The sequence below is a fragment of the Pleurodeles waltl genome, chromosome 6 (genome assembly GCF_031143425.1).
Source record: "Pleurodeles waltl isolate 20211129_DDA chromosome 6, aPleWal1.hap1.20221129, whole genome shotgun sequence".
Classification (NCBI taxonomy): domain Eukaryota; kingdom Metazoa; phylum Chordata; class Amphibia; order Caudata; family Salamandridae; genus Pleurodeles; species Pleurodeles waltl.
Window position 1 is genome coordinate 1,605,698,533 of NC_090445.1, and position 24,241 is coordinate 1,605,722,773.

At 42.6% G+C, this 24,241-nt stretch overlaps 1 protein-coding gene across 2 annotated transcripts in view; it reads left to right on the plus strand.

Annotated features, from left to right (window-relative positions):
- NELFB (negative elongation factor complex member B) overlaps window positions 1–24,241 on the plus strand; it is a 147,312-nt gene that overhangs the window by 61,739 nt on the left and 61,332 nt on the right. For both annotated transcript variants that reach the window (XM_069241469.1, XM_069241470.1), the window contains exons 6-7: window positions 16,107–16,219; window positions 18,155–18,257. In XM_069241469.1, the coding sequence (XP_069097570.1) occupies window positions 16,107–16,219; window positions 18,155–18,257 (216 nt within the window). The remainder of the gene's footprint in view (window positions 1–16,106; window positions 16,220–18,154; window positions 18,258–24,241) is intronic.

Below are 24,241 nucleotides of genomic sequence, written 5' to 3' on the forward strand. Positions count from 1 at the left end.
GAACACATTCAACGCAGTTAAGCTTGTTAGCTCAAAAAATATGGAAGTGGGCAATCCACAATCAGATTGGTCTAATAGCACAGTTTATTCCGGGGATCCAGAATCAGCTGGCAGACAATCTCTCTCGAGATCACCAGCAAGTCCACGAATGGGAAATCCACCCACAGATTCTGTACACCTACTTCACACTCTGGGGAACACCACAAATAGACTTATTTGCAACAAAAGAGAACGCAAAATGCCAAAACTTCGCGTCCAGATACCCACACAAGCAATCCCAAGGCAATGCCCTATGGATGAACTGGTCAGGAATATTTGCTTACGCTTTTCCTCCTCTCCCTCTCCTTCCTTACCTAGTAAACAAATTGAGTCAAAACAAACTCAAACTCATTTTAATAGCACCAACTTGGGCAAGACAACCCTGGTACACAACACTGCTAGATCTGTCTGTAGTACCACACATCAAACTGCCCAACAAACCAGATCTGTTAACGCAACACAACCAACAGATCAGACACCCGGACCCAGCATCGCTGAATCTAGCAATCTGGCTCCTGAAATCCTAGAATTCGGACACTTGCAACTTAGCCAAGAGTGTATGGAAGTCATAAAGCAGGCCAGAAGGCCATCCACTAGACACTGCTACGCAAGTAAGTGGAAAAGATTTGTTTGGTACTGCCATCATAATCAGATACAACCGCTAGATGCAACTCCAAAACATATAGTAAATTACTTGCTCCATTTACAAAAAGCAAAGCTAGCCTTCTCTTCTATTAAAATACACCTTGCAGCAATATCTGCATACCTGCAAACTACCTATTCAACTTCCTTGTATAGGATACCAGTTATCAAAGCATTTATAGAAGGGCTTAAAAGAATTATACCACCAAGAACACCACCTGTTCCTTCATGGAACCTAAACGTGGTTCTAACAAGACTCATGGGCCCACCTTTCGAACCCATGCACTCTTGCGGAATACAATTCCTAACCTGGAAAGTTGCCTTTCTCATCGCCATTACATCTCTAAGAAGAGTAAGTGAAATTCAAGCGTTCACAACACAAGAGCCTTTTATACAAATACATAAAAATAAGGTCGTCCTACGACCTAATCCAAAATTTTTACCAAAAGTTATTTCACCATTCCATCTAAATCAAACGGTAGAACTACCAGTATTTTTCCCACAGCCAGATTCTGTGGCTGAAAGAGCACTACATACATTAGATGTCAAAAGAGCATTAATGTACTACATTGACAGAACAAAGAACATCAGAAAAACTAAACAGCTATTTATTGCATTCCAAAAACCTCATGCAGGTAACCCAATATCAAAACAAGGTATAGCCAGATGGATAGTTAAATGCATCCAAATCTGCTACCTTAAAGCAAAAAGACAACTGCCCATTACTCCCAGGGCACATTCAACAAGGAAAAAAGGTGCTTCAATGGCCTTTTTAGGAAACATCCCAATGCAGGAAATATGTAAGGCAGCCACTTGGTCTACGCCTCACACATTCACCAAACACTACTGTATAGATGTGCTATCCGCACAACAAGCTACAGTAGGTCAAGCTGTATTAAGAACTCTATTTCAGACAACTTCTACTCCTACAGGCTAAACCACCGCTTATGGGGAACTAACTGCTTACTAGTCTATGCATACCATGTGTATCTACAGCGACAGATGCCATCGAACTGAAAATGTCACTTACCCAGTGTACATCTGTTCGTGGCATCAGTCGCTGAGATTCACATGGACCCACCCACCTCCCCGGAAGCCTGTAGCAGTTCAGAAGTTACCTTCAATTTTGTACATTTGTATATATTACTTAATCCTTTAATAGGTACATACTTACATTTTTCATTGCGCGGGCACTATTACTATAGTACAACTCCTACCTCACCCTCTGCGGGGAAAACAATCGAAGATGGAGTCGACGCCCATGCGCAATGAGCACAGAAGGTGGAGTCACTCGGTCCCGTGACTCGAAAACACTTCTTCGAAGAAAAACAACTTGTAACACTCCGACCCAACACCAGATGGCGAGCTCATGCATACCATGTGAATCTCAGCGACTGATGCCACGAACAGATGTACACTGGGTAAGTGACATTTTCATTACTCAGCAAAACCTTCTGTGTGAAACTTACATATTACATGTGCATTTGTTTAACCCAGGTTTTCTTACCTAAATGCTTTGGCTCCCTTCTCACCCCTCTGACCTAGATCCTTTGCTCTTCTAAGCTCAGAACCCGAGCCTTCTAAAATAAAACCCAATATGTTGCTTTCCAGGTCAGTGTGTGTAGGAAGTTGGCTCTGTATGTACTGTTTCACAGTAAGAAATAGTGTGCACAGAGTCCAAGGGTTCTCCTTAGAGGTAAGATAGTGGCAAAAAGAGATAATTATAATGCTCTATATTGTGGTATTGTGGTAGTGTGGTCGAGCAGTAGGCTTATCAGAGGGTAGTGTTAAGCATTTGTTGTACACACACAGGCAATAAATGAGGAACACACACTCAGACTTACTCCAAGCCAATAGGTTTTTACATTGAAAAATATATTTTCTTAGTAGTTTTAAGAACCACAGGTTCAAGATTTACAAGCAATACTTTAAAAGTAAGGTACTTCACTTAGATACTTTAGAAACTTTGAATAAAAGCAATATCACATACAGTCTTTGTAAAAATGGCAATAAGCTATTTTCAAAGTGGACACAGTGCAAAAATCAACAGTTCCTGGGGAGGTAAGTAAAGGTTAGTTTTGCAGGTAAGTAAAACACTTACAAGTCTCAAAGTTGGGACATAGGTAGCCCACCGTTGGGGGTTTAAGGCAACCCCAAAGTTACCACACCAGCAGCTCAGGGCCGGTCAGGTGCAGAGGTCAAAGAGGTGCCCAAAACGCATAGGCTTCAATGGAGAACAGGGGTGCCCCGGTTCCAGTCTGCCAGCAGGTAAGTACCCGCGTCCTCAGGATGCAGACCAGGGGGGTTTTGTAGGGCACCGGGGGTGGGGGGGGCACAAGAAGGCATAGAAGGTACACCCTCAGCGGCACAGGGGCGGCCAGGTGCAGAGTGCAAATAGGCGTCGGGTTTTAGATAGGAAGTAACGAAGGGACCCGGGCGGGAGGAATGGGGGGGGGGGTGGTTCACTTTAACGATGCAGGCAGGCACAGGGGGGGCTCCTCGGGGTAGCCACCACCTGGGCTAGGCAGAGGGTCGCCCCTGCACTGGAGTTCAGTTCCTTCAGGTCCTGGGGCTGCGGGTGCAGTGTTGGTTCCAGGCGTCGGGTCCCTTGTTACAGGCAGTCGCGATCAGGGGGAGCCTCTGGATTCTCTCTGCAGGCGTCGCTGTGGGGGCTCAGGGGGGGTCATCTCTGGTTACTCATGGGCTCGCAGTCACTGGGGAGTTCTCCCTGAGGTGTTGGTTTTCTGCAGGTCGAGCCGGGGGCGTCGGGTGCATAGTAGGAAGTCTCACGCTTACGGCGGGAAACGTGAAGTTTTTAAAGTTGCTTCTTTGTTGCAAAGAAGTTGCAGGTTTTTGAACAGAGCCGCTGTTCACTGGAGTTTCTTGGTCCTTGGGTGCAGGGCAGTCCTCTGAGGCTTCAGAGGTCGCTGGTCCCTGTTGGATGCGTCGCTGTTCCAGTTTTCTTCGAAGTTGGGAGACAGGCCGGTAGGGCTGGGGCCAAAGCAGTTGTCGTCTCCGTCTTCTCTGCAGGGCTTCAGGTCAGCAGTCCTTCTTCTGGTTAAGGTTGCAGGAATCTAGTTACCTAGGTTCTGGGGTGCCCCTAAATACTGAATTTAGGGGTGTGTTTAGGTCTGGGAGGGCAGTAGCCAATGGCTACTGTCCTTGAGGTTGGCTTCACCCTCTTTGTGCCCCCTCCCTCTGGGGAGGGGGGCACGTCCCTAATCCTATTGGGGGAATCCTCCAAATCCAAGATGGAGGATTTCTAAAGGCAGGGGTCACCTTAGGGGCTGTCCTGACTGGTGGGTGACTCCTCCTTGTTTTTCTAATTATCTCCCCCAGCCTTGCCGCCAAAAGTGGGGGCAGTGGCCGCAGGGGCGGGCATCTCCACTAGCTGGGATGCCCTGGGGCACTGTAACAAAAGGGGTGAGCCTTTGAGGCTCACCGCCAGGTGTTACTGTTCCTGCAGGGGAAGGTGAGAAGCACCTCCACCCAGTACAGGCTTTGTTCCTGGCCACAGTGACAAAGGCACTCTCCCCATGTGGCCAGCAACATGTCTGGTGTGTGGCAGGCTGGCAGGAACTTGTCAGCCTACACTGAAAGTCGGGTATGTTTTCAGGGGGCATCTCCAAGATGCCCTCTGGGTGTATTTTACAATAAATTGCACACTGGCATCAGTGTGCATTTATTGCGCTGAGAAGTTTGATACCAAACTTCCCAGTTTTCAGTGTAGCCATTATGGAACTGTGGAGTTTGTGTTTGACAAACTCCCAGACCATATACTCCTATGGCTACCCTGCACTTACAATGTCTAAGGTTTTGCTTAGACACTGTAGGGGCATAGTGCCCATGCACATATGCCCTCACCTGTGGTATAGTACACCCTGCCTTAGGGCTGTAAGGCCTGCTAGAGGGGTGACTTACCTATGCCACAGGCAGTGTGAGGTTGGTTTGGCACTCTGAGGGGAGTGCCATGTCGACTTAGTCTTTTTCTCCCCACCAGCACACACAAGCTGTGACGCAGTGTGCATGTGCTGAGTGAGGGGTCTCTAGGGTGGCATAGGACATGCTGCAGCCCTCCGAGACCTTCCCTGGCATCAGGGCCCTTGGTACCAGGGGTACCAGTTACAAGGGACTTACCTGAGTACCAGGGTTGTGCCAATTGTGGAGACAAAGGTACAGCTGGGGGAAAGAACACTGGTGCTGGGGCCTGGTTAGCAGGGTCCGAGCACACTTTCAAATCATAACTTAGCATCAGCAAAGGCAAAACGTTAGGGGGTAACCATGCCAAGGAGGCATTTCCTTACAGTGTGCTAGTAGTGCATCCAGTTCAGGGTATTCTATTTGCTTTATCTGACTTGGCCTAAATTTATAATTGGATAACATGGACTACAAATCCCAGAATGCAAAAGAAAGAATGTGCACTGCATGTACGCACTCGGGCACTTAAAGCACTACACTTTTCGACTACAACCCAGGGGTGCAAATACAAGATTATATTTTGATCCTTTATACAATGTTTTCTATGCTTAGGGTGTGGAGAATCATCCTGCTTTTTCATGGACTTTTACATCAATATGAAACAGTTTGTGCAGCCAGGTGTTGGGGAAGCTATGCTCAAACAGAAACTTGCACTGCAGTAGCCTGGATACTGATGAGATTTGGTGTTGCTGAGCGGTGACAAACAGAATAGGGGGAGACAGAAAGGGGACAGCGCCTTGAAGCTCCTTGCACCTACATTACGAGGCTAAATGAAACAAGAAAGAGTTTTTTCTGTTAAGACTGGCACTGTGACACTGTCCACTAAAGACACACAAGTTAGGTGAGAATTTAAAGATATCTATAAAGCCCTTTATGCACCAGAACAATAAAGGTATACTAGTGACATCCCTAACACATGTCTCTAAACTACATCCCAAGAATGATCCGGAACTAAATGCATCCAAAGCCATATTTTATCGAAATTTCTGTTCCATGTAGCCCTATTCCATACAAACCTACACAATTCTTTTAGCAAAGGCACTATACTAGTTGACTCTTAGGGAGTACACAGTCTTGGTCATTCCAAAACCTGGCAAGGGCCCAACTCTACACTCTTCATTCCGACTGACGTCACTACTGAACACAGATGTAAAATGTTTTATTGGGATATTGGCTAGAAGGTTGGGCTGTATATGCAGGGTCATATTGATCTGGATGAGGCAAGTTTTGCTCTGGATAACACCAAACACATTCTTTACATAGTGCATAATGTTGATTGATGCTGAAAAAGCCTTTGACAGAATACACTGGCCATTTCTGCGTAAGGTCTTGGAAACGTGACTTGGGCCATAAGATATATGATCTGGATAGCCAGTAGCACTGAACCTGTGGCCATGGTCTTTGTCAATGGGAAGGTGACTGACTTGTTTGAAATTGAAGGAGACAGGGCTGTCCAATGACTTTTCTTTTATTCACCTTATATATGGAGCAGCTGGCAAGTAAAATTAGAGTTCAGCGAGTCATTAAAGGGATTCATCTAGGTAAAGACTAACTCATGATCTGTTTATATGCAAATGTTGCGCTGATGACCTTGACCAACCCCCATGCTCTCAGTACCACCACTTTTAGATGAGCTTAAAAGATGTGGTCGCACCTCAGGATTTAAAAATTAATTTAAAGAGATTTCCGCTCCGGAACCTGTTTACCCCAGTTGATCAGGAGACATAATACACGGTCCAAATTTCCCATATCCTGAGAAATACATTACTTCCCATGGGGTTAAAATTGTTCCTTTTTAGACGGTATGCCATGTGTAAACTACACAGAGCTTCTGTGTTTCCTGAAGTCAGAACTGCAGAGGTGGAGTACAGGGGATCTGCCAAGACTTGGGAGAATTGGTGCGGTTAAAATGCTCTACTCATATTTCTCTACTTAGTGCAGTTTTCACTCCTCCAGTCCCCGAAAGGAGCTTTAAGAAAATTTTAAATAAATGTAACAACTGTAGTTGGGGAGAGACTAGCTGCACATACTATGTTTGAGCAAACGTCAGAGAGGGGTCTGGGTTTCCCTCATACTACTACCATGCAGCATGATTGCGATATATGGTCAAGTGGAGTACGAAGGAGAATGAAAAGGCCTGGAAAATATTTGGAAAGTCGCCTTATTACCCAAAATTATAAATCAAGGCTTTTGTACTCTTTCCTTGTTATGAGTGCTGCTTTACTCTCTTGTGACTTGGTATCAGTTAAGAAGGGATTCTCCTCCTATCAACCTCCCCACCCCCACAAGTAACTCCGTTTTCTCTTCAGGTATGAATCAGGGGCAACAATTTACGTGGCAAAAGGCAGGTTGGAAAAGTGGTGGGAGACTTTGTTTGGACACTGAAGGCTGTAAACTAATTGAGCTGGTAAAGAGAGAATTTAATGTTCCAGAAGCAGTACTTACATAGAACATTGGGCCTCCCATAGAGAGGTGAATAGCTTAGTCAGAAGTCCACTGACACATGAAAGATGGCTTCTAACCAAAACTGATGACAAGCACTTAATAACTGAGATTCATAAGTTCTTCATTCGGGACAACTACTAGCTTAAAATTTCAGGCCGGAAAAGATGGGAAACAGAACTGGACAGAATGCTGTCATACAAGTGTGGCAAGGTGGCTTTGAAAGAAATGCAAACCAAAACTGTTGCTTACTGGTATTACACAGCCAGCAGAGTACATAGTTGGGATAGTCACAAAAGCAAGCTTTATTAAAGGAAATGTTGGGATCAGGATCCGTCCTCCATTACCTGTTAAACTGCTGCAAACTCAAGAGTCATTGGAAAGAAGGCCTACACAACATCAGTTTGACTTCCAGTGTATATGGGGCAAGAAGAACGCACTCTGCTATAGAACATGGCTTCACCGCATATGTAAAGTGATGGGTATGGAAAAGATATATATGATGTTGACCGGCAGAGGTGAAAAAAATTTGGTCAAATGTGAACACCATGCTACTCTTTGTTAGCATCCATATTTAGAGAGATCCCCCATCCCAAGTACTTGAGTGTGTTTGGAATCACAGACTAACCTTGAGGTTTAAAGCTTGGCCCAGAGGCTTGACCAACTTTTGTTACTTATGATCAATGAGATGATAGAGGTGATCATTTTAGACTGTTATTTATTGAATTTGGACAAAAGCCTGTAGACAGCAATTGTTTTGGGTGGAGTGGTGGGGATATTTGCTTTTGGGTATGTTGTTTCTCTTAATTGAATGATCTTGTCACCTCTTTTTGAAGGGAATCTGTGTGAACTCGAGGCACAGCAGGTAATGATAATCTTAAATGTCTTGCATGGCCCTACTGGCCATTGAATGTGGACAGATTCATTTGTATCCTTATAAATCCAATAAACAAAGTTGATGTTAAAATATTTTTAACTCTGCAAAATATTCTAGTCCCCTCAATTCCATCTGGTCTGTAGTGGATGTCCAATTAGTAAAAAGGTGCTATAGTGGGCCTAGGATTACAGGAATTAGAATTTCCTTTCAGTTGGCCATGATGAACACACGTTTTGAGCAGGGTTGTAAGTTCAGCAGTTCAGCTGTAATATAGCGGGCATCAAGAGAAAAATGTTTGTCGTTGTGCACCTTAGTTCTGTAATCTTAGCACAACTGCTCCATTTAAAATAATAAGTTGGCCGAGTGTAATACCTGACGGCATCTGCATACTGCTATTCGTTTTTTTTTTTTAAAACAATGCTTAACGTAAGCATTCAACATCATCATCATCATCAAGATAATTTAAAATCTTTACATTTAAGTGAGATCAATCTCTACAAAGAGCGCATGCATTTCCCTAAATGGGTCCGTGTCAAACAACAATGGACCTAGAAAAACTGCAACCTAAATCCATAAAATGAATATTCAAAATATACACGCTTGGCAAAACACTTCTTTACAAAGTAGGTACTCCCAAAGGATAAAAAGCATATGTTCAATATTTCATGATTCTTATTGCTCAAGGGCTTAAGTCCTAGAAAGAGATAATTAGCAGTGCAAATCATTGTAATAAAATATAAATATTTCTAGCTGATATGTGCAAAGTACCACACCCTAAATGGCTAAACACTGTCAATAAAATGTTAGAAAAGCAGAAAGTTATTAATTAGTCCTGAAAGTCTGTATGAAAATTGCAAAAACCATTGCCATTCCCTTCTGCTTTAAGAGGTAGAAGTCTGGGCGGTCATCATGCTCTTGTTCAGCAGCTTTTGTAGCTGATAGACAAACTTCCCAAATTTAGCCAGATCAGATGGCTCGTTCAAATTAAACACTAGTGACCTGGCCTTATTGCAAGTTCTTACAACATGACTTAAAAAAAGTTTTTAATAAAGTGCAACGTGCGTTCATCAGTGCTGGACAGCAGCATAACAGATGGTTGAATGCCTCTGTTTTGTATACTCAGAGCCTGCAGCTTACAATCATGGACAGGGAGTGCCATTTTGGGTTAATCTCCTTGATTTTGAGGGCTAACAACCTTGCATCCATGATTTGTGTCAAGCAGGCTTTCCCAATTGTACACGCCAAATACGGTTGTGCCGACAAGTGGTGCAAGCTGTTGGTGTAGGATTTTGCCACAGCCGCTAACACCGGTGTACTGCTCAGGTTTGCCAGGTCAGTTGTCCTAGAAAGTGTTTTTATCTGCCTTTTCAACACAGTCTTAATTGCGGTGTGAGTAAGCGCCAGCTTATTTAGTTCTGTTTGATGTATTTGGAGGGAATCAAGTGCTTTGGTTAAGTACAACGACCAAGAATTCATTTTTAAATCAAAAATTGGCCAAAGGGCTGATTTCAATGTGTTGGGTGGAGCTATACCAATCCTATGATAGTATTTCAAGTAAGAGCCCTTCTCTTGTAGGGGATTTCCATGTACAGTCATAAGAGTCGAATAGTTCTGCCCACCTGCACATACTGGAAGTCTAGCTGTTCTTAAAGACACAGTCTTCTTTTTCTTCATTTATAATGGCAGCCTATGAGCTACACTGCCGTGCACTGCTTCATCATTATTTTGCATTACAAAAAGGTTGGTGAAGGATTTTGTCTGCTAAATTTTCATCTCATTCATGCATTTGAATGCATGTGCCTTAGATATTTGTCCTTTTTAAAGCAAAAAAAGATGAATAATTTTGGACACTGTAGCCTTTCCTTTAGGCTCCATATTGACATTCTTAAGTGACTTTGAAGGCCTTTCTGAAGTAAGACGAACTTGGACACATAAGAAGTTATATTGGACAAAGTGCTCCGGAGTTCCCGCAGGCGGGCGGAGCTATTCAACGCTCATGACTCTACAAGAGAACTGGAGTTACATGAAAGAAGCTATTCCATATTGGCCCACTTCTGTCCTTCCAGGCCGAGTTCTAGCCTTATCATACATCCCCTTATATATTGCGCTAGCTTAAACACTCTCTTCTAGGCTTTAACTTGAAGCTTTTCCGCTAATTTAGTGAATTGTCCCAGACACGCTTAGTGACCATAGTTTAGCACTGGTAAAAGAGATGCCCTGAGCACTCGGAGTCTTTCTATAAGGTTGTTTAACTGGCATTCTCTTGTTGTTATAAATTCAGCCTTAGCTTTAAGATGGCACAGATGAATTTTAGAATTTCCCTTCGCAGTCAGCCATGCTCATAAGTAAATATACAAGTTTGTTCTGCTGATCTTGAGGGGACACATGTTCCTACAGCAGTTATGATGTTTAGATGTCCCACCAAAAATTATTTCTATGTTCTTAGAAGCGTTTGCCTTCATTCTGTTTGTTATGTTGTAATCGTAAAGGGCAATTAGTGCTTTTTGAAGCCCAATTCTCGAGTGGTGTAACAAGACTGCATATTGTAAGAGAGTGATCTTAAGGTTCCCAGTTTTTGGCGGTATCAAGTTAGCATGTCTTAACGCCAGGGACATGTCTGCTGTAAATAGATTAAATAAGAGAAGGGCTTGGATGCGCCCCTGCTTTAGGTCGTTTTCAGTGGGGATGTCCTGCTAATGGTAGTACATGACAACTTGACCCTCACCCAAGTTGATGTGTAAAGTAAGACTATTACCCTTAATAATTTGTTTGGACTACCCCAGCCTTGAAGCTTCCCCCATAGCTGTTTTCTGTCCACAGCGTCGAAGGCAGCGGAGTAGTCCACAAAACAGGCATAGAGAGGGGGTGAGTTCTTTGAGACGGTCTGATATATTAAATTGGAAAGTGCCACTATATTCTCTGCGGTTGCAGAATTTGCCCTGAAGCCTATTTGACAAAAGGGAACAATTCCATTGGCTTCCGCCAGTTTACCAACTCATTTAGGAGAACTGAAGCAAAAAACTTGGTTTTGATGTCCAGTAGGGCAATGAGATGGTAGTTAGCTAGGTCTTGCCTGTTCCCTTTCTTATAAATTGGGGGTTCTATAGGGCACCTCCATCTGGTGGGTACCTCCTGAGTCTCTAAGCATGAGCAGTACAATGTAGAAAAAGTTAACAACCAGAGCATAATGTCTTCCTTAAAGACTTGTGCAGAAATGCCATTGGGGCCTGGAGCACCAGTTGGCCTAATGCTATGCAAGATGATGGAGATTTCCCTAGGAGAAGGAACTAGGTCATGATCTGGCTGTGTATCCTGTACGCATGTTTTGACCAAGGGACCAACCAGGGTGGCAGAATCTGTTGCCAATAAATTAATCACAAGATTTATCCAGGTGTGTTTGTTAATCACATTAATTCATGGCTCTTCCTGGCTCATCTTATTTTTGATGTACCTCCATAAGTACACCTGGTTGTATTTATCTAGGAGTGAATAAATATATAGGCGCTCCCTGTCTGCCTGTTTGCGTTTTAAGGACCAGATCAGCTGCTTGTGTTATTTGGTGTGGGCCTGCAGCTTTAGCACTAGGTCCGACTTAGTTAAAAGGTTCCTTGTTTTTCGGCATAGAGTCCGTAATCTGCAGAGTCTCCACTTACTTCCATTATGGGGCGCTGTGGGAGGCGGTTTGTGTGGATCCGCTGAAGGGATGGAGAAGGGTGGACACTCTAAAGGACATCCTGGATAATTTCTGGCCATTTATTCTGTAAATTTTCACATGTCAGGGACGACATGAAGGGACCCTTGGAGGCTTTCCAGATTTTCCTTTTTTTTTTTTTTTAATAGAGGAGATTCACCACCTTAAATTCACTTGATTAACTGTAAATTTTCATCTCCCTGTGAAGTCCCCAGCGTCTTTTGGGTGTCCAGACAGCTTAGGTGTATATTCAATTTTTCCAAGGAGGGGTAAATGATCGCTAGCTTCGGTGTGAGGGATTTCAAATTTCTCCAGACACTTGATAACTTCATCTGAGGTGAAAATGTAATCGAGTACTTGAAAAGATTTTGTGCCGGAAAACTCTTTTTAAGAGTATGTTGTATAGAGGCAAGGTCGTATTCGATGAACAAAAGTTGAAGGAACTGAGTTGCTGGACATACTAAATGGAGGTCATCAGCCCCTATCCCCAAATATCTAAGATTAAAGTCACCGCAGATAATGATGTTATCTCCAGCATAATCGCAGAGGACAGCATCCAAAGTTTCAACTAGTTGAGACATCCTCACGGTCCTCCCATGGCCGTAGGAGTTGCAATAGAGGTCAACTATTAGGGACTTTAGCTGGCAGCCTTTTGATCTTAAGCCTTACAATGTGATTGATTGTAGCAGGTCATCCTGGACAGGAACTTTGTTTATTTTTAGATCAAAACCGATGTTTAAGTATATCGAGAGGCCACCAAATGGCATCCTAAAGATGTTTTTTTTTTATTGCAGATCGATGCAGTTCATAAAATCTAGGTATTGCCAGTGTATTTGTTAGCCAGATTTGTTGAAGACAGAGTATATCAGAACCCCTCAAAAACTGATGTTCTGAATCAGTTTTAAGGAGTCCTGTTAGACCAGCGACATTCTGTGAGACGATTTGCAGTTGGCATTTTGACTCATGCACTTGATTGCTGTTGCTAGGAAAACTTCTGTACATTACAGGAGAGGCCGGGAGGCAACCATGCCCAATCAGATGTGTTATTTCTTTACCAGTCACCATTCTAGCTGGATCTGTTGAGCTTAAATAAGTGTGGCATATGGACATTTTATTATTCGCCCAAGTTTGTTTAAGATGCCCTACTCCCTTTAAGATGCAGTTGGTGCAAGCTTTCAAGTTTGAAAATTCACTTTGTTTTTTTAAGGGTAGAGGGTGTTTGGGGGGATTACATTGATATCCACTATGCCTCATTCCTCCAAGATTGTCTTGTTTGCTAATATATTGTTCAGCCAATGCCGAAGTTCTTAGAAACAATTTTGTTGATTCGCAGTGTTTGTTGTGCTCTGGTAATATTTTAAATGCCACACTTAAAATGTCATCAGAATTAATATTATTCAAATTAGGTAATGCTTTAAAGAGCGGTAGAAGATGTGAGCGATTTAGGATGTCATGGTTGCCTTCTGTTTGGTATTTGGGTGTAAGTGCCAGCTTAACAGGCGCTGTCTTACTTCCCAGTTCTTTTGACCCTTCCAAGTTGGTTAGGTGAATGGTTTTTGACTGCACAAGAGTGGACCCATCTGTGCTGTCATGGTACAATGCAGTGAAAGCAGGAACTGGAACTACTGCTGCATGAAGTTTGGACTCTTGAGGCCTGACTAGGACACTGGTTGGATTAAATAAGACTGGCTGTAGAGAATCCAAGGGTTTGGAATCTGGTGGAGATGTTACAAGGGTCTGATGTCCTGGAGACAAACTAAGCTTCTCAGGCATGCATTGCCAGTATTATGTGTACTAGACTGGCAAATGGTCTCTGTGCAAGGCTGATGGTCTGGAAATTGGAGCGGTTTCGTGCTTTCCAGATGATTTTTGCCTGTCATCCTGTCCTTAAAAATGGGGTAAATACTGGTTTCATTGTGAACCGCAAGTATTTGTTTCTTTGTGTGCCGAGCTTACAATTGTTCCTTTGCAACTTTGTTCTTTGCCTTCTTTAATCTCTTTTTGGCTCTATTTGACAAAGCACTTGACCAATATGAATCCACACTGCTAGTGTGACCCTTGGTACTGCACTCAGCATCTATCTTTGCCACCATATTGTGATGAGGCACAGCAGGAACTTGTTGCACTATATATGTGCCTCAATGTGGGCATCTGCTCCAATATTGAGATTATTAGATGGTTTGTCCTGCTTGGAGCGAGTCCTCATGGGGGGCATAGTTGGTTTTGAAGATACTCCGCCTTCCAAGGCTGTTTTAGAATTAAATGTAAGCGCTGGGATCTGATTTGGAGGGTTTGGCGGTGAAGTGTCAGACAGGTATTGCCTAGTAGTGCCTGGGCTTTGCAGAGCTGATTTCCGTTCTGAGATCATAGAAGTCAGTACTTCCGGCAGGGCGGATATTTGTCGACGATCGGGAGACAAGCACTTGGTGATAAATCACTGCTGACTGTGTTTGTGCAAGTGCTGTGTCCTCTTTGTTCCAGAGCGGTGAGTTTAATCTCCATCTAGGTGATGGATTTAGCTAAGGCTTGTATGAGATCCAGTTGCACCTCAAGCTTATCCGACTGCCAAGTAAGAGTGTTAATTGTAGCAGTCAGAGTTGCATTGATCAATGCCAACAGCTTGCTCTATCCATAATCCAATTGAAGCGCTGATGGGGCTGCCCCCTGATGAAAACTTGAATAGCCTGTCTGGCTAAGATCATGGGCAATATATAACTGATCTTGAAAGGGGTCAATACTACTGTCTTCTCTGAGGCCCACCTTGCTGCTTGAACCGCCATCAGCAGCAGTAAAGGTGACCTACACAGAGGCTTTTGACTCCAATGGGCCAAATGGAACAGATGATTTCACTAAAGTCTGGCTTCTTATTTTAGCATCCTGAAGGTGTTTACAGTCTTCAAAGTCCGAGCCACTTGGGAATGTGAGGGGCCTGTACGTGCCTTATCTGCTTTGCTGGAGGTCTAAGGGACCGTTTGCTTGGAGGATGCCTTTTTCACCCTTGCCATTGTCTTAAGTTGCTGACGGAAGGATAGTAGACAGGATATTTTCCAAGCCGCTAAGTGGGTTTAATGAGGCTGTTCGCTTTCTTACTCTGTTTTCCGATGCTTTAGATGCTGCTTGTATCAGACTCAATAACACGGGCCCAGCACTGGTGGATGCAAATAATGTTGTAGACTTCAATGAGGCAAAGATAATGGGCCACTATCATTTGAACCAGTAGAAACAGTAGGGATCAAATGGTGGCCGTCAGGAGGCTGGACAGAGGCAGAACACGGGCTGGAAAGGTCGGAGTGAGGTTCACCTGCCCCCCACAAGCCACGTTCAGCGCTAGCCGGACCGCTTCTGCGTGGCACTGGGGCACACCCTTAGTGGAGGCTGTCTACAGCCGTCACTCTCCGCCCTGGTAAACTGGGCGCCCAACACCCAAGGTCTCAGAAGTACACAAGGCGCTAGAATGGCTAAAAACTCCCAGGCTCACTTGATAATACTGAGAACAGTTTATAGGTCCCACTTTGCGAGCAAGTCGCAGATTGCAGGTTACGCCAAATTGGAAGGGTCTCGAGGGCGAAGGGGGTTGCCTCGAGGTTTCTAGCACCATATGCACTGTGCCACATACTCTGCACCTCACCTTAAGCCTTCTCCTGTTCCCCTCCTTCCATGAGGTTTTGCTTCACCCAACCCAGTGTCCAGCATCTAGCTCCACCTCAGTTCATACTCAACTCTGGCACCGCTCGTTCGCCGTCCTCTGACCAATGCTGCCAGCCTTCATCCCAGGCGCTCCGATGGTATTCTTGCCCACGGCTGCCAAACTGACAGACTCGCGGCACAGGCATGGGCCTTGCGCAACTTATGGCACGGCTCAGCTTATGGGACAGGTTTGCGGCCCGGCCCCACCTGACTGTCATCTTTCCCAACGTCGGTAATCGAGTCAGTCCCTCGTGGTTTGCGCAAGGACTCTATTCAGTTTGATACTCCTGCTCTTTGTCTTCTTCTTCGAAGGGCCCCGTACAAACTTCCCTCAAGGGGGTGGAAAGTTATGGGTTAAATACCACTGCAGTGAATTAGAGGGTGACAATCATCTCGCGTCTCGAGATACCATTTGCCCAGAAGTCGGTGTCCTTTGCTCCAGGTGAGCCAAAACACACCAGAAGCAGTCCTTCATTTATATTAGATGGTCATCCAAACTCTGTCAGTTTGTTAATGTTTTTAAAAAGTTTGGCTTTTACATTAGTATTTTGGTTTGATCTAATCGTTGATTCAAGGTTCCTATGCATCATCCCTGTGGATTTTAAGTGTTGGTTGTTGTTTGTCGCTTCCTGCATGGTTATTGAATCAGGTCTGACATGAAAGTTGCATTAGTAAGAGTTGTGCTTTTCCTACTATTAATGGTCCATTGTCAGTCTCACTTTGTTGCAACACACTTTCCTTCTTGTGTAGTTCACATGGTGTTTAGACGCGTGCATCAGAGAGAAGTTTGTGGATAATAAAAGAGCCCGGGAGCTACAAGGATTCCTGGATGGAGTGAAAAAAGGGCAAGAGCAGATGCTGGGGTGAGGACTAACGAAGTTTTACTACTTTTCTTTCATGCTATTTATGTATGTGATATGTATGTATATATGTATGTGGTATGTTTAATTTTTCGTTAACATACTCTGATTTTGACTACTTCCAGGGAATGTCTTTTAATGTATTTATAGGATAATCCATTTGTCAAATGTGTGCATGTATTAAGCGTTTCAGTCTCTGATGTTGACGACTCAAAAAGAATCCAAAAACTGAAGAGTAGTTCAGCTTGTTTTTTGCCTTGTTTGACATTTGTTTAAAACAAAACCCATGCATGCGTGTGTGTATGATAGCTAATACAGCGTTATTTTACCAATTATTTATCAGTAGCAGTTATTATTTTGATTTGCCTTTTTTCACAATCCAGGCTAATGAACCTTGCAGGGCAAATACCACATTGCCTAAATGCAACATTTTTACAAACACACTCCAAAATCCCAATCATTCCTAAAAGTTGTCCTAAAGGAATATCTCTCTTACAGTCCCTTTTATCTGTACTTGAGATTACATACATTAAAGCAAAAATGTCCCCTGAGTACGAACAATGTAAATGCCGTCTCAAGTAAGGGAAAATCCAAGAAATGAAGATTCAGCTAACTATGTAGGCATTACCTTTTCAGCCTTTTTCTTGTGCAAGTCCTTTGTGCCTATTGGGATTTACCTAATCATGCATTTGCTTCTATTCTACTGACTAATAATAAAACCTATCATTCTTGACTAAATAGCTAATGCACTTTAATAAAACACTGAGGCAGAAACTAAAGTGGCATCAAGTCTGTTGCACTGACTTTTTTCATTTATTTGGAGTTTTTAGCACCTTCTTTTTTTAATTAAGAGGCTCTGTACAGAGGTACTACTTTTCACCCTGTGAAAAGCTATATTTCATTTGTTGGAGTACAGTTCTTTCTGATACCCTTCCCCTAAAATTGCCTCTCGTCACCTTGCAGCTCATTAGCCAGCTGAATGAGAGATCCTTGTCCATCTGTCCTTCCTACCTTCCCACTACTCAGAGAATAGCATACGCCAAATTGATAATCTGGCAAAGCTTTTTCTCAGCTACTGCCTGTCATTTCCGTGGGCTCTCATGCCCATTACCCCAGTCATCTGACAGAAGTTGTTTTCAGTGTGGGGAGCCTAATAAAACCTCCCTAGAAACGTTAGTACCTAAAAACATCTAAAGACGAGCAAGCCAATGGGAAAAAACCTTGGAGGAATTGTATGACTGAAAACTTCTTGAAATTGGCACCCAAACTGCACAGTTAGATACCTTTTCCCAGGTCTCTTGAAATACCTTGATTGCAGCCAACTAAATTCTTTTAACAGGGACAGGTTTACATGTAATCACTCAAATAAAAGCCGGAGAATCAAGAGCACACGATTCTCAGGGTTTTACATTATGCCTGTAGCACCAGATCAGTGATGGTCATAAAATAGTGCAGTGGATGCCCTCTGTAATGCCTGAATCAAATGGCCATGCCTGGGAGTTTGAATTATTTTCACCCCTTCTTTTCAACTACCAGGCGTCAGATGCACCTCAACCATGAGATATTTAAGATGTGATGTTAGAAGGTTTCCTTTTCACTGAAAAACTCTTCTCCTGTGCAACTATTAACTACTGATGGAGAAGGAATTACTACATTTCTGGCTGTCTGTCCCTTTTGATTGGACCAAGGAGCGTGGGAATGGGCAGGAAAGACAAATGCATTCATGAGCTGCGGAGACATACATCTTTTAACTGCAACCACTGGTAATAGCTGGAGACGATCAAGAGAGGCAACTTTTTGGGGAAGACTGAAATAATCTGTTTTGTTTATAGCAGCATTATGCCTAATATGCATTTCACCTGCCTTTCCTATGAAGTACTCAAGTCCTGTATAATTGGTATGAAGTAAGAGTAACTAAGAGTTTCTGCCTATATCTAGTGATTTGTCAATGATCCTGTGTGATCCCTTCGCTGTTAACACCCTTGCACTGAGCACCATCAGAAACCTGCAGGAACTCATCGGCCAGGATGCCTTGCCTCGGGTGAGTAGAAATACTTTGGGAGAGTTCAAAGTGGTATGTTAACAGTAGCATTTTTTATGTCTGCAAATTGAGCACAAGACCAGCCAAACTCTATAGCAACTTGCTCCTGGAAATTTGAAAAAAAGTCTGCTGAAATGGATTTATATACATGAATATAGCTGTGTTTGGACTGACTTGCAAGTGCACCAGTATGTAACAAGTCAGAATTGAAGTTAGTCGACACAGCTGCAAATACCTGTTTAGCCTTTGGCTTGGCTTCTTTTTCATCACAAGCTCAAACATTGTAATGGGTCCAGAAAAAAACTTCTATTGCTTCAAATGTACTGTGATGCAAGATGTTCCTCATGCGAAACACTTGCTTTTTACTACATCCCCCTGTTTCGGATATGTTTTTCTCCCCTTTACAAGGAGTACTGAATGTACAGAATTTAATATGCAGAATGAGATCCTAATTTTATGTCGATACAGGAGTCTATCATTATGCATATACCTTTTATTCACCACTTCTGTGCAGCACTTTTAAAGTTCCAAACAGAATCCAACATGAAGTCATAAAGAAGTAGAACTTTAATAGTACATATAAGTCCCATGTCCAGTATTCTCTTCCTCTTTTGTTTGCTGCTTCTGGGCTGATAAGTATACTTGTTTTTTCATAAGATGTAACGTGTTCCTTATGGATATTGTACCTATGTGAGTGTGAGTATGTGTTTGAAGTGATTTTGATTAGCGAATCCAATTTTCAGGTTATTTTTACCCAATTTTCAGGTTATTCCTATGTTGATTTGAATTATTACAAGAGATCTGAATTTAAACTTTGCCTTAGGGAAGAGATTTGAAATATCTCTTAGTATAAATGTTTTATTCTTTAATTGACTAGGAAGTTTAATAAATGAAAGTTAAATATCTGAGAAGGATAAGCGTTAGGGTTTAAAATCGTAGAGCTTCCTCATGTGCATCATTCGCGCTCCAACATGTTTAGAGTACTGGCCGAATGTGCCTGCATTTGGAATTTTTGTTAGGACAAGCAATGTCTTTTCAGAGTAATAGGAATGTTTTTTAAGGGAAGTTGGGCTCATTTTCTCAGCGCGGAATAGATTGCATCTATTTCGTGAGGAAATAAAGGGGTATTCTGAGACATATATGGCAAAACTACTGAGTTGTTTTCAGCTACTAAGCAAAAATAAAACAGCAATGCAATCGTAGTACTGTTTTTTTCTGAGATAACCGCTGAAGCATTAAAGCGGAATGCCTGTAATCAGAGGAAAAAGATATTTAATAAGTACTTTCACAAGAAATTAAATATATGATAAAGAATATTAATCATTTTAAGAGTAGATTGTTTTAACAAGACTGTATTTTTTACGCAATGTATATGTTTTTTCTTTTATACAATGTATTAAAAAAATGGCTGAGGGGGAAGGTAGTGTTTTCTCAGAGGAGATACAGGAGGCGGTGATAAGGTTAATTACTTAAGAAATATGTGAAACTATTCAGGATTCTGTAATAAAAATATTGAAAGATGGTAAAAAATAAAGAAGGTAGGATGAGGGCTGATGAAGAATAATGGAGATTGAAAATAGAGGTCCAGTAGGGAAATGTTTGAAAAAGATGAATCACAGACAGTAAGCGGTCAGGAACGAGTCACAATCAGGTGTCCTATGTGGCACAAAGGAAGGGCAGGCTATCCCTGCAAAGGAAACGGGCTCTAAGCCTGATTAGATAGATCCAGATTTGTATGCTGACATTGATGAGTATATACTAGATTTTGGATTTGATGAAGGACTGGATGAGTTCATAAATTCAGAAAGCAAAAAGAAAAAATTAATAAGGAGATAAAAGATCTTTTAGGACAAACTTGATTTGATCCTTCTGATTTAAAACATCCACGCAGTTCTGAATGGTGACCAATGAGCCATATTGCAGAATAATTTCGACATAGAATAAGAAAACCCTGGGAAAGGGGAGCGAGAAATGTGATGAAGGGCTGAATGTTCACACCCGGTAATCGGTGATAAATAGATGGTAACACCTAACCTAGATCCGGATCTTATTACATATTTATTTAAATTAGGCTATGATCCTAGAAAGGGCCTTGAAAGATTGCGAAAACAATGTGAGGATAAGCTATTGGATATTCTAGGGCCTTTGGCTAGAATGTTTGATATGGTAGAAGTGTCATACATTAAGAGAACTAATTTAGACATCAACTTCACAGTAATAATGATTTTTAAAAAATTGGTTTCAAGTCATAAAAGCAATTGCAAGATAATAAATACATATATACATAAAATTCATAAAACATGATTAAGATCAGTCTGCGATATCACGCAGTTGATTTCCTATCGCGTGTGGCTGTGCTAGCAGTCTTTCAGATAAGTCCATTGCTGTTCTGAAGGATCTTATAATTCGCGGTTCAACCCGGTATCTTAGTAAAATTGCAGCCAACCAAATGTGAATTCTCCCTGACTCTCAGTGCCCAGGCACATTGAAGGAAACTTGTTACTGAAAACACAACCTTGTCGCTAGTCTCACTTATACGAAGAATACGAAGTGATTCCCTGTAGTTTCTTACTCCAAGGAGCCTACATAAGGGAATAATCCACTTCCTCCTGGGAGTTAAATATTTGGGCAAAAAAATATAAAGTGGGCCAGGGTCTCAAATTGCATCTGGCAGTAATAACAAAAACGAGAGAAACAGTTAGCCTTGTTCTACCCTGGGGTAAAACAATTCAATGGCAAAATCCCCAGTCTGAATTTGATAAACAGACTTTTAGTTTAGGCCGGATGGATTTTGTCCAAATAAGCTTCAAACTTCGGCGAACATTTGTAATTAAAAAATTGGTCCGTTCTACTACCTAATTTGGAGCCACGCCATATCTGAGCCAAAACCATCTCCCAGTAACATCGCTCTACACGTGATAACACTTCTTTAGTTAAAAGATGGGGCGATCTCCACCCCTCCTCCATTTTAATGCAGTGCCACGTATCTCTGATATATTTGAGCCAGGAGATTGATACCTCTCCATCCAATGCCATTGGTAGAAGCCAGGTGCTCAGAAGACCAAAGGCTCATCCAATAGATGAGTGGGTCTTAGAGCGATGACCTTATGAAGCTGATTGAGTGGTAAGTCAAATCTAAGGGGGATTAGTGGCGTGCTTATTGGTAGATGCAACAAGGAGCGAAAGAGCTTGTTTTCGACCAGGGTCAACCTCTAAGTATTACAGTGACCCCAGAGTTCGGCACCATAAGTTGCGGCTATCACTGCAGAAGCTTTGTATACTGTGACAGCTGGCGAGATTTGCCCTCCCATAGAGTTTTTAATTTTCTTTCCGAACACCACTGACCGTTGCTGGAGGGCAACAGCACTCTTCTCACTTTGTGCCGACCATGCAAAGTTGTCAGATAATCTTATCCCCAGGTAGTTGAACTGGCTTACCTGTTCTGTGGATGAGCCCCCTCCAGTCATTTTCCCCCTGAATGACCTATGTGGATTTAAAACCATGAACTTGGTTTTATCTGGATTAATTTCAAGGCCCCTCTTCCCACAAAACGTGACGAATGCACCTAATTTGTTTTGGAGTCCCATTGGGGTTCTTGACATCAGCAAGGTGTCATCAGCAAACATTAGAATTGGGACGGCTGTTCCTGCTAGATTAGGGGCATCATGATTACACCTCATTAACTGGCCTACTGCACCATTAATATAGAGGCTGAACAGGGTGGGGGCAAAGACGCACCCCTGTCTAACCCTAATTGCCATGGGGATAGAAGAAGTCAGATCGCCACCTTGGGTCCATCGGACCCTTGTATAAGTTCTCTCGTGAAGATGTTTTATTAGCCTCAGCAGGTCACTATTTAAACAATAAGATTCCAGGACGTTCCACAAGGACTCACGTGGGACCAGATCAAATGCAGCTTTTAGATAAAGGCAACCTACAGATGATCCTTTTTTAGTGTTAAATACTTCCAGCATATAAGTTTAAATCTAAGCACCTGATCTATTGTACTTACCCCCTTTCTAAACCCAGCCTGGAGATCTGAGAGGATCGAGTGATCGTTGATCCAAGAGTGCAACCTAGCTAGAACCTGTTTGCAAAACACCTTTTGGCTAATGTCAATTAGGCTTATAGGTCTGTAATTGCCTGGTAAAGCTCTTGCCCCCTTCTTGTAGATAGGAACTATTGTTGCTCCTCTCCACGTGAGAGGGGGAAGCACCTCCCCTCAATATTGCGTTGCTTAAGATATTTAAATACAGCATCCAGGTTCCAGGACGTGATAAGTACAAGTCACCTTGTATACCATCTGGGCCAGGAGCCTTGCCTTTTCGCATCGATTGAAGAGCCAAAGCAGTGTCTTTCAGAGCGAAAGGGGGCAGATCAAAGCCTGGCAAGCCTTTGCTAGAGGCAAGTGGATTGGACATAATGCAAGTCTCTGTGGCCATTGATGGAAAAGCGTTGACAATGCTAATAGGGCCTATTCTATAAAGGACCTCAAAGTGTGATACCCAACTTTCAGGCTGAATTGTTGGGTCGCTCTCATCTTTCTGGGGATCTTTCCTCACTGCCACCTTCCAGAACAGTTTTGTGTCACCTTCGTAAAGGGCATCAACCAGGGTAGCCCATTCGATGTTTTCCCACTCGCTTTTAGCTTTTTCCAAGGACTTTTTTTATAGGTTCCTCGCCACCCTTATCTCAGAGTTGTTCCCTGATTGTAGGACTCTCAACAGCAGGGATTTTGCCCAGCGAAAGGAACCAGTAAACCACCTCAATGGTCTGCGTGGGCGTGCCCCTCTTTTCCTTTCTACCATAAAAAGCGGTCTCAGGCAGTGCATCAGACAGCAGTGTAGCTCGATGAAATACACAGAAAAAAAAGTCAGTGGACTTCAAGGGGGCTAACCTCTCTTTCCCTGTATATTAGATTGCAACCTGAGCCTTTGGGTCATTTGCCACCACTTCCCATTTTACGAGTTTCGAGCCAAAAAGCCATCTGTTTTTTAGGGAATGTGAACGCAGGGCTTATAGCAGAAAGACAGAGAGCAGTTTTTTTTTAGAATAATCCCAAAATTGTGCAAATTGGCCAAAAAGAGCCCTACTGAAGAGACAAAAGGACTTCTCTTTATGAAGGCCTGATAAAAGCCGTAGGCAAATACATTTACACTTTTATTGCACTAGGCAAAGTGCATAGTTCTATGCACAAGGTATTTGGAGATTGCAATTTATATGGTAGTGCTGGAAGAAGTGGCTAATCTTTTGACCAGACATATTATAGAAGCCCCCATGAAAAAGAAAGAGGAGTTTACAGTGGAGCTTACAACTAGCGTAACTTTTACCCTCAGAAAAGAAGAGGCGGTAGAGGCCGGTCAGCACAAGCAAGATCACAGGGATCAGATTCTGGACCACAATCGGGACAGGGTGAGTATGAGGATTGGCTTTACCCAGGAAATAATAACAGGAAGATTAATGTATTTTGTAAAGGAATGAGAGAAAATTAAAAGAGGTTCTTGGGTATTGGTACAGGGATATACAATAGAGTTTCACTTGAAACCAAATAAAAAAACAGAAAGAAATTTGTTTAAAAAACATAAGCGAAGTTGAGGGCAAACAGAAAAATGAAATTTTGGAAAAAGGAGCTGTTGTGAAAACAGAGGAACACAAAGGTTTTGTAAGTACACTCTTTGTTGTAGAGAAAAAGGACAAAGGATGGAGGCTGGTGATGAATTTGCAAAATGTGAATGCATATGTAGTTTACAGACAATTCAAAATGGAGAGTATACATCTGTTAGGAGATATTCTTCAGGAACAGGTTTGGTTAGCACAGATAGATGTGAAGGGTGCATATTTTACAATACCAGTGCCACAGGAGAGTCAACAGTTTTTCAGTTCAGATGGGACGTTATTCCAATTCAAGTATCTGCTCTTTGGTCTATCATCAGCTCATTGTTGTTTTTCAAAAGTAATGAGACCAGTACCAGGTTATCTAGGAG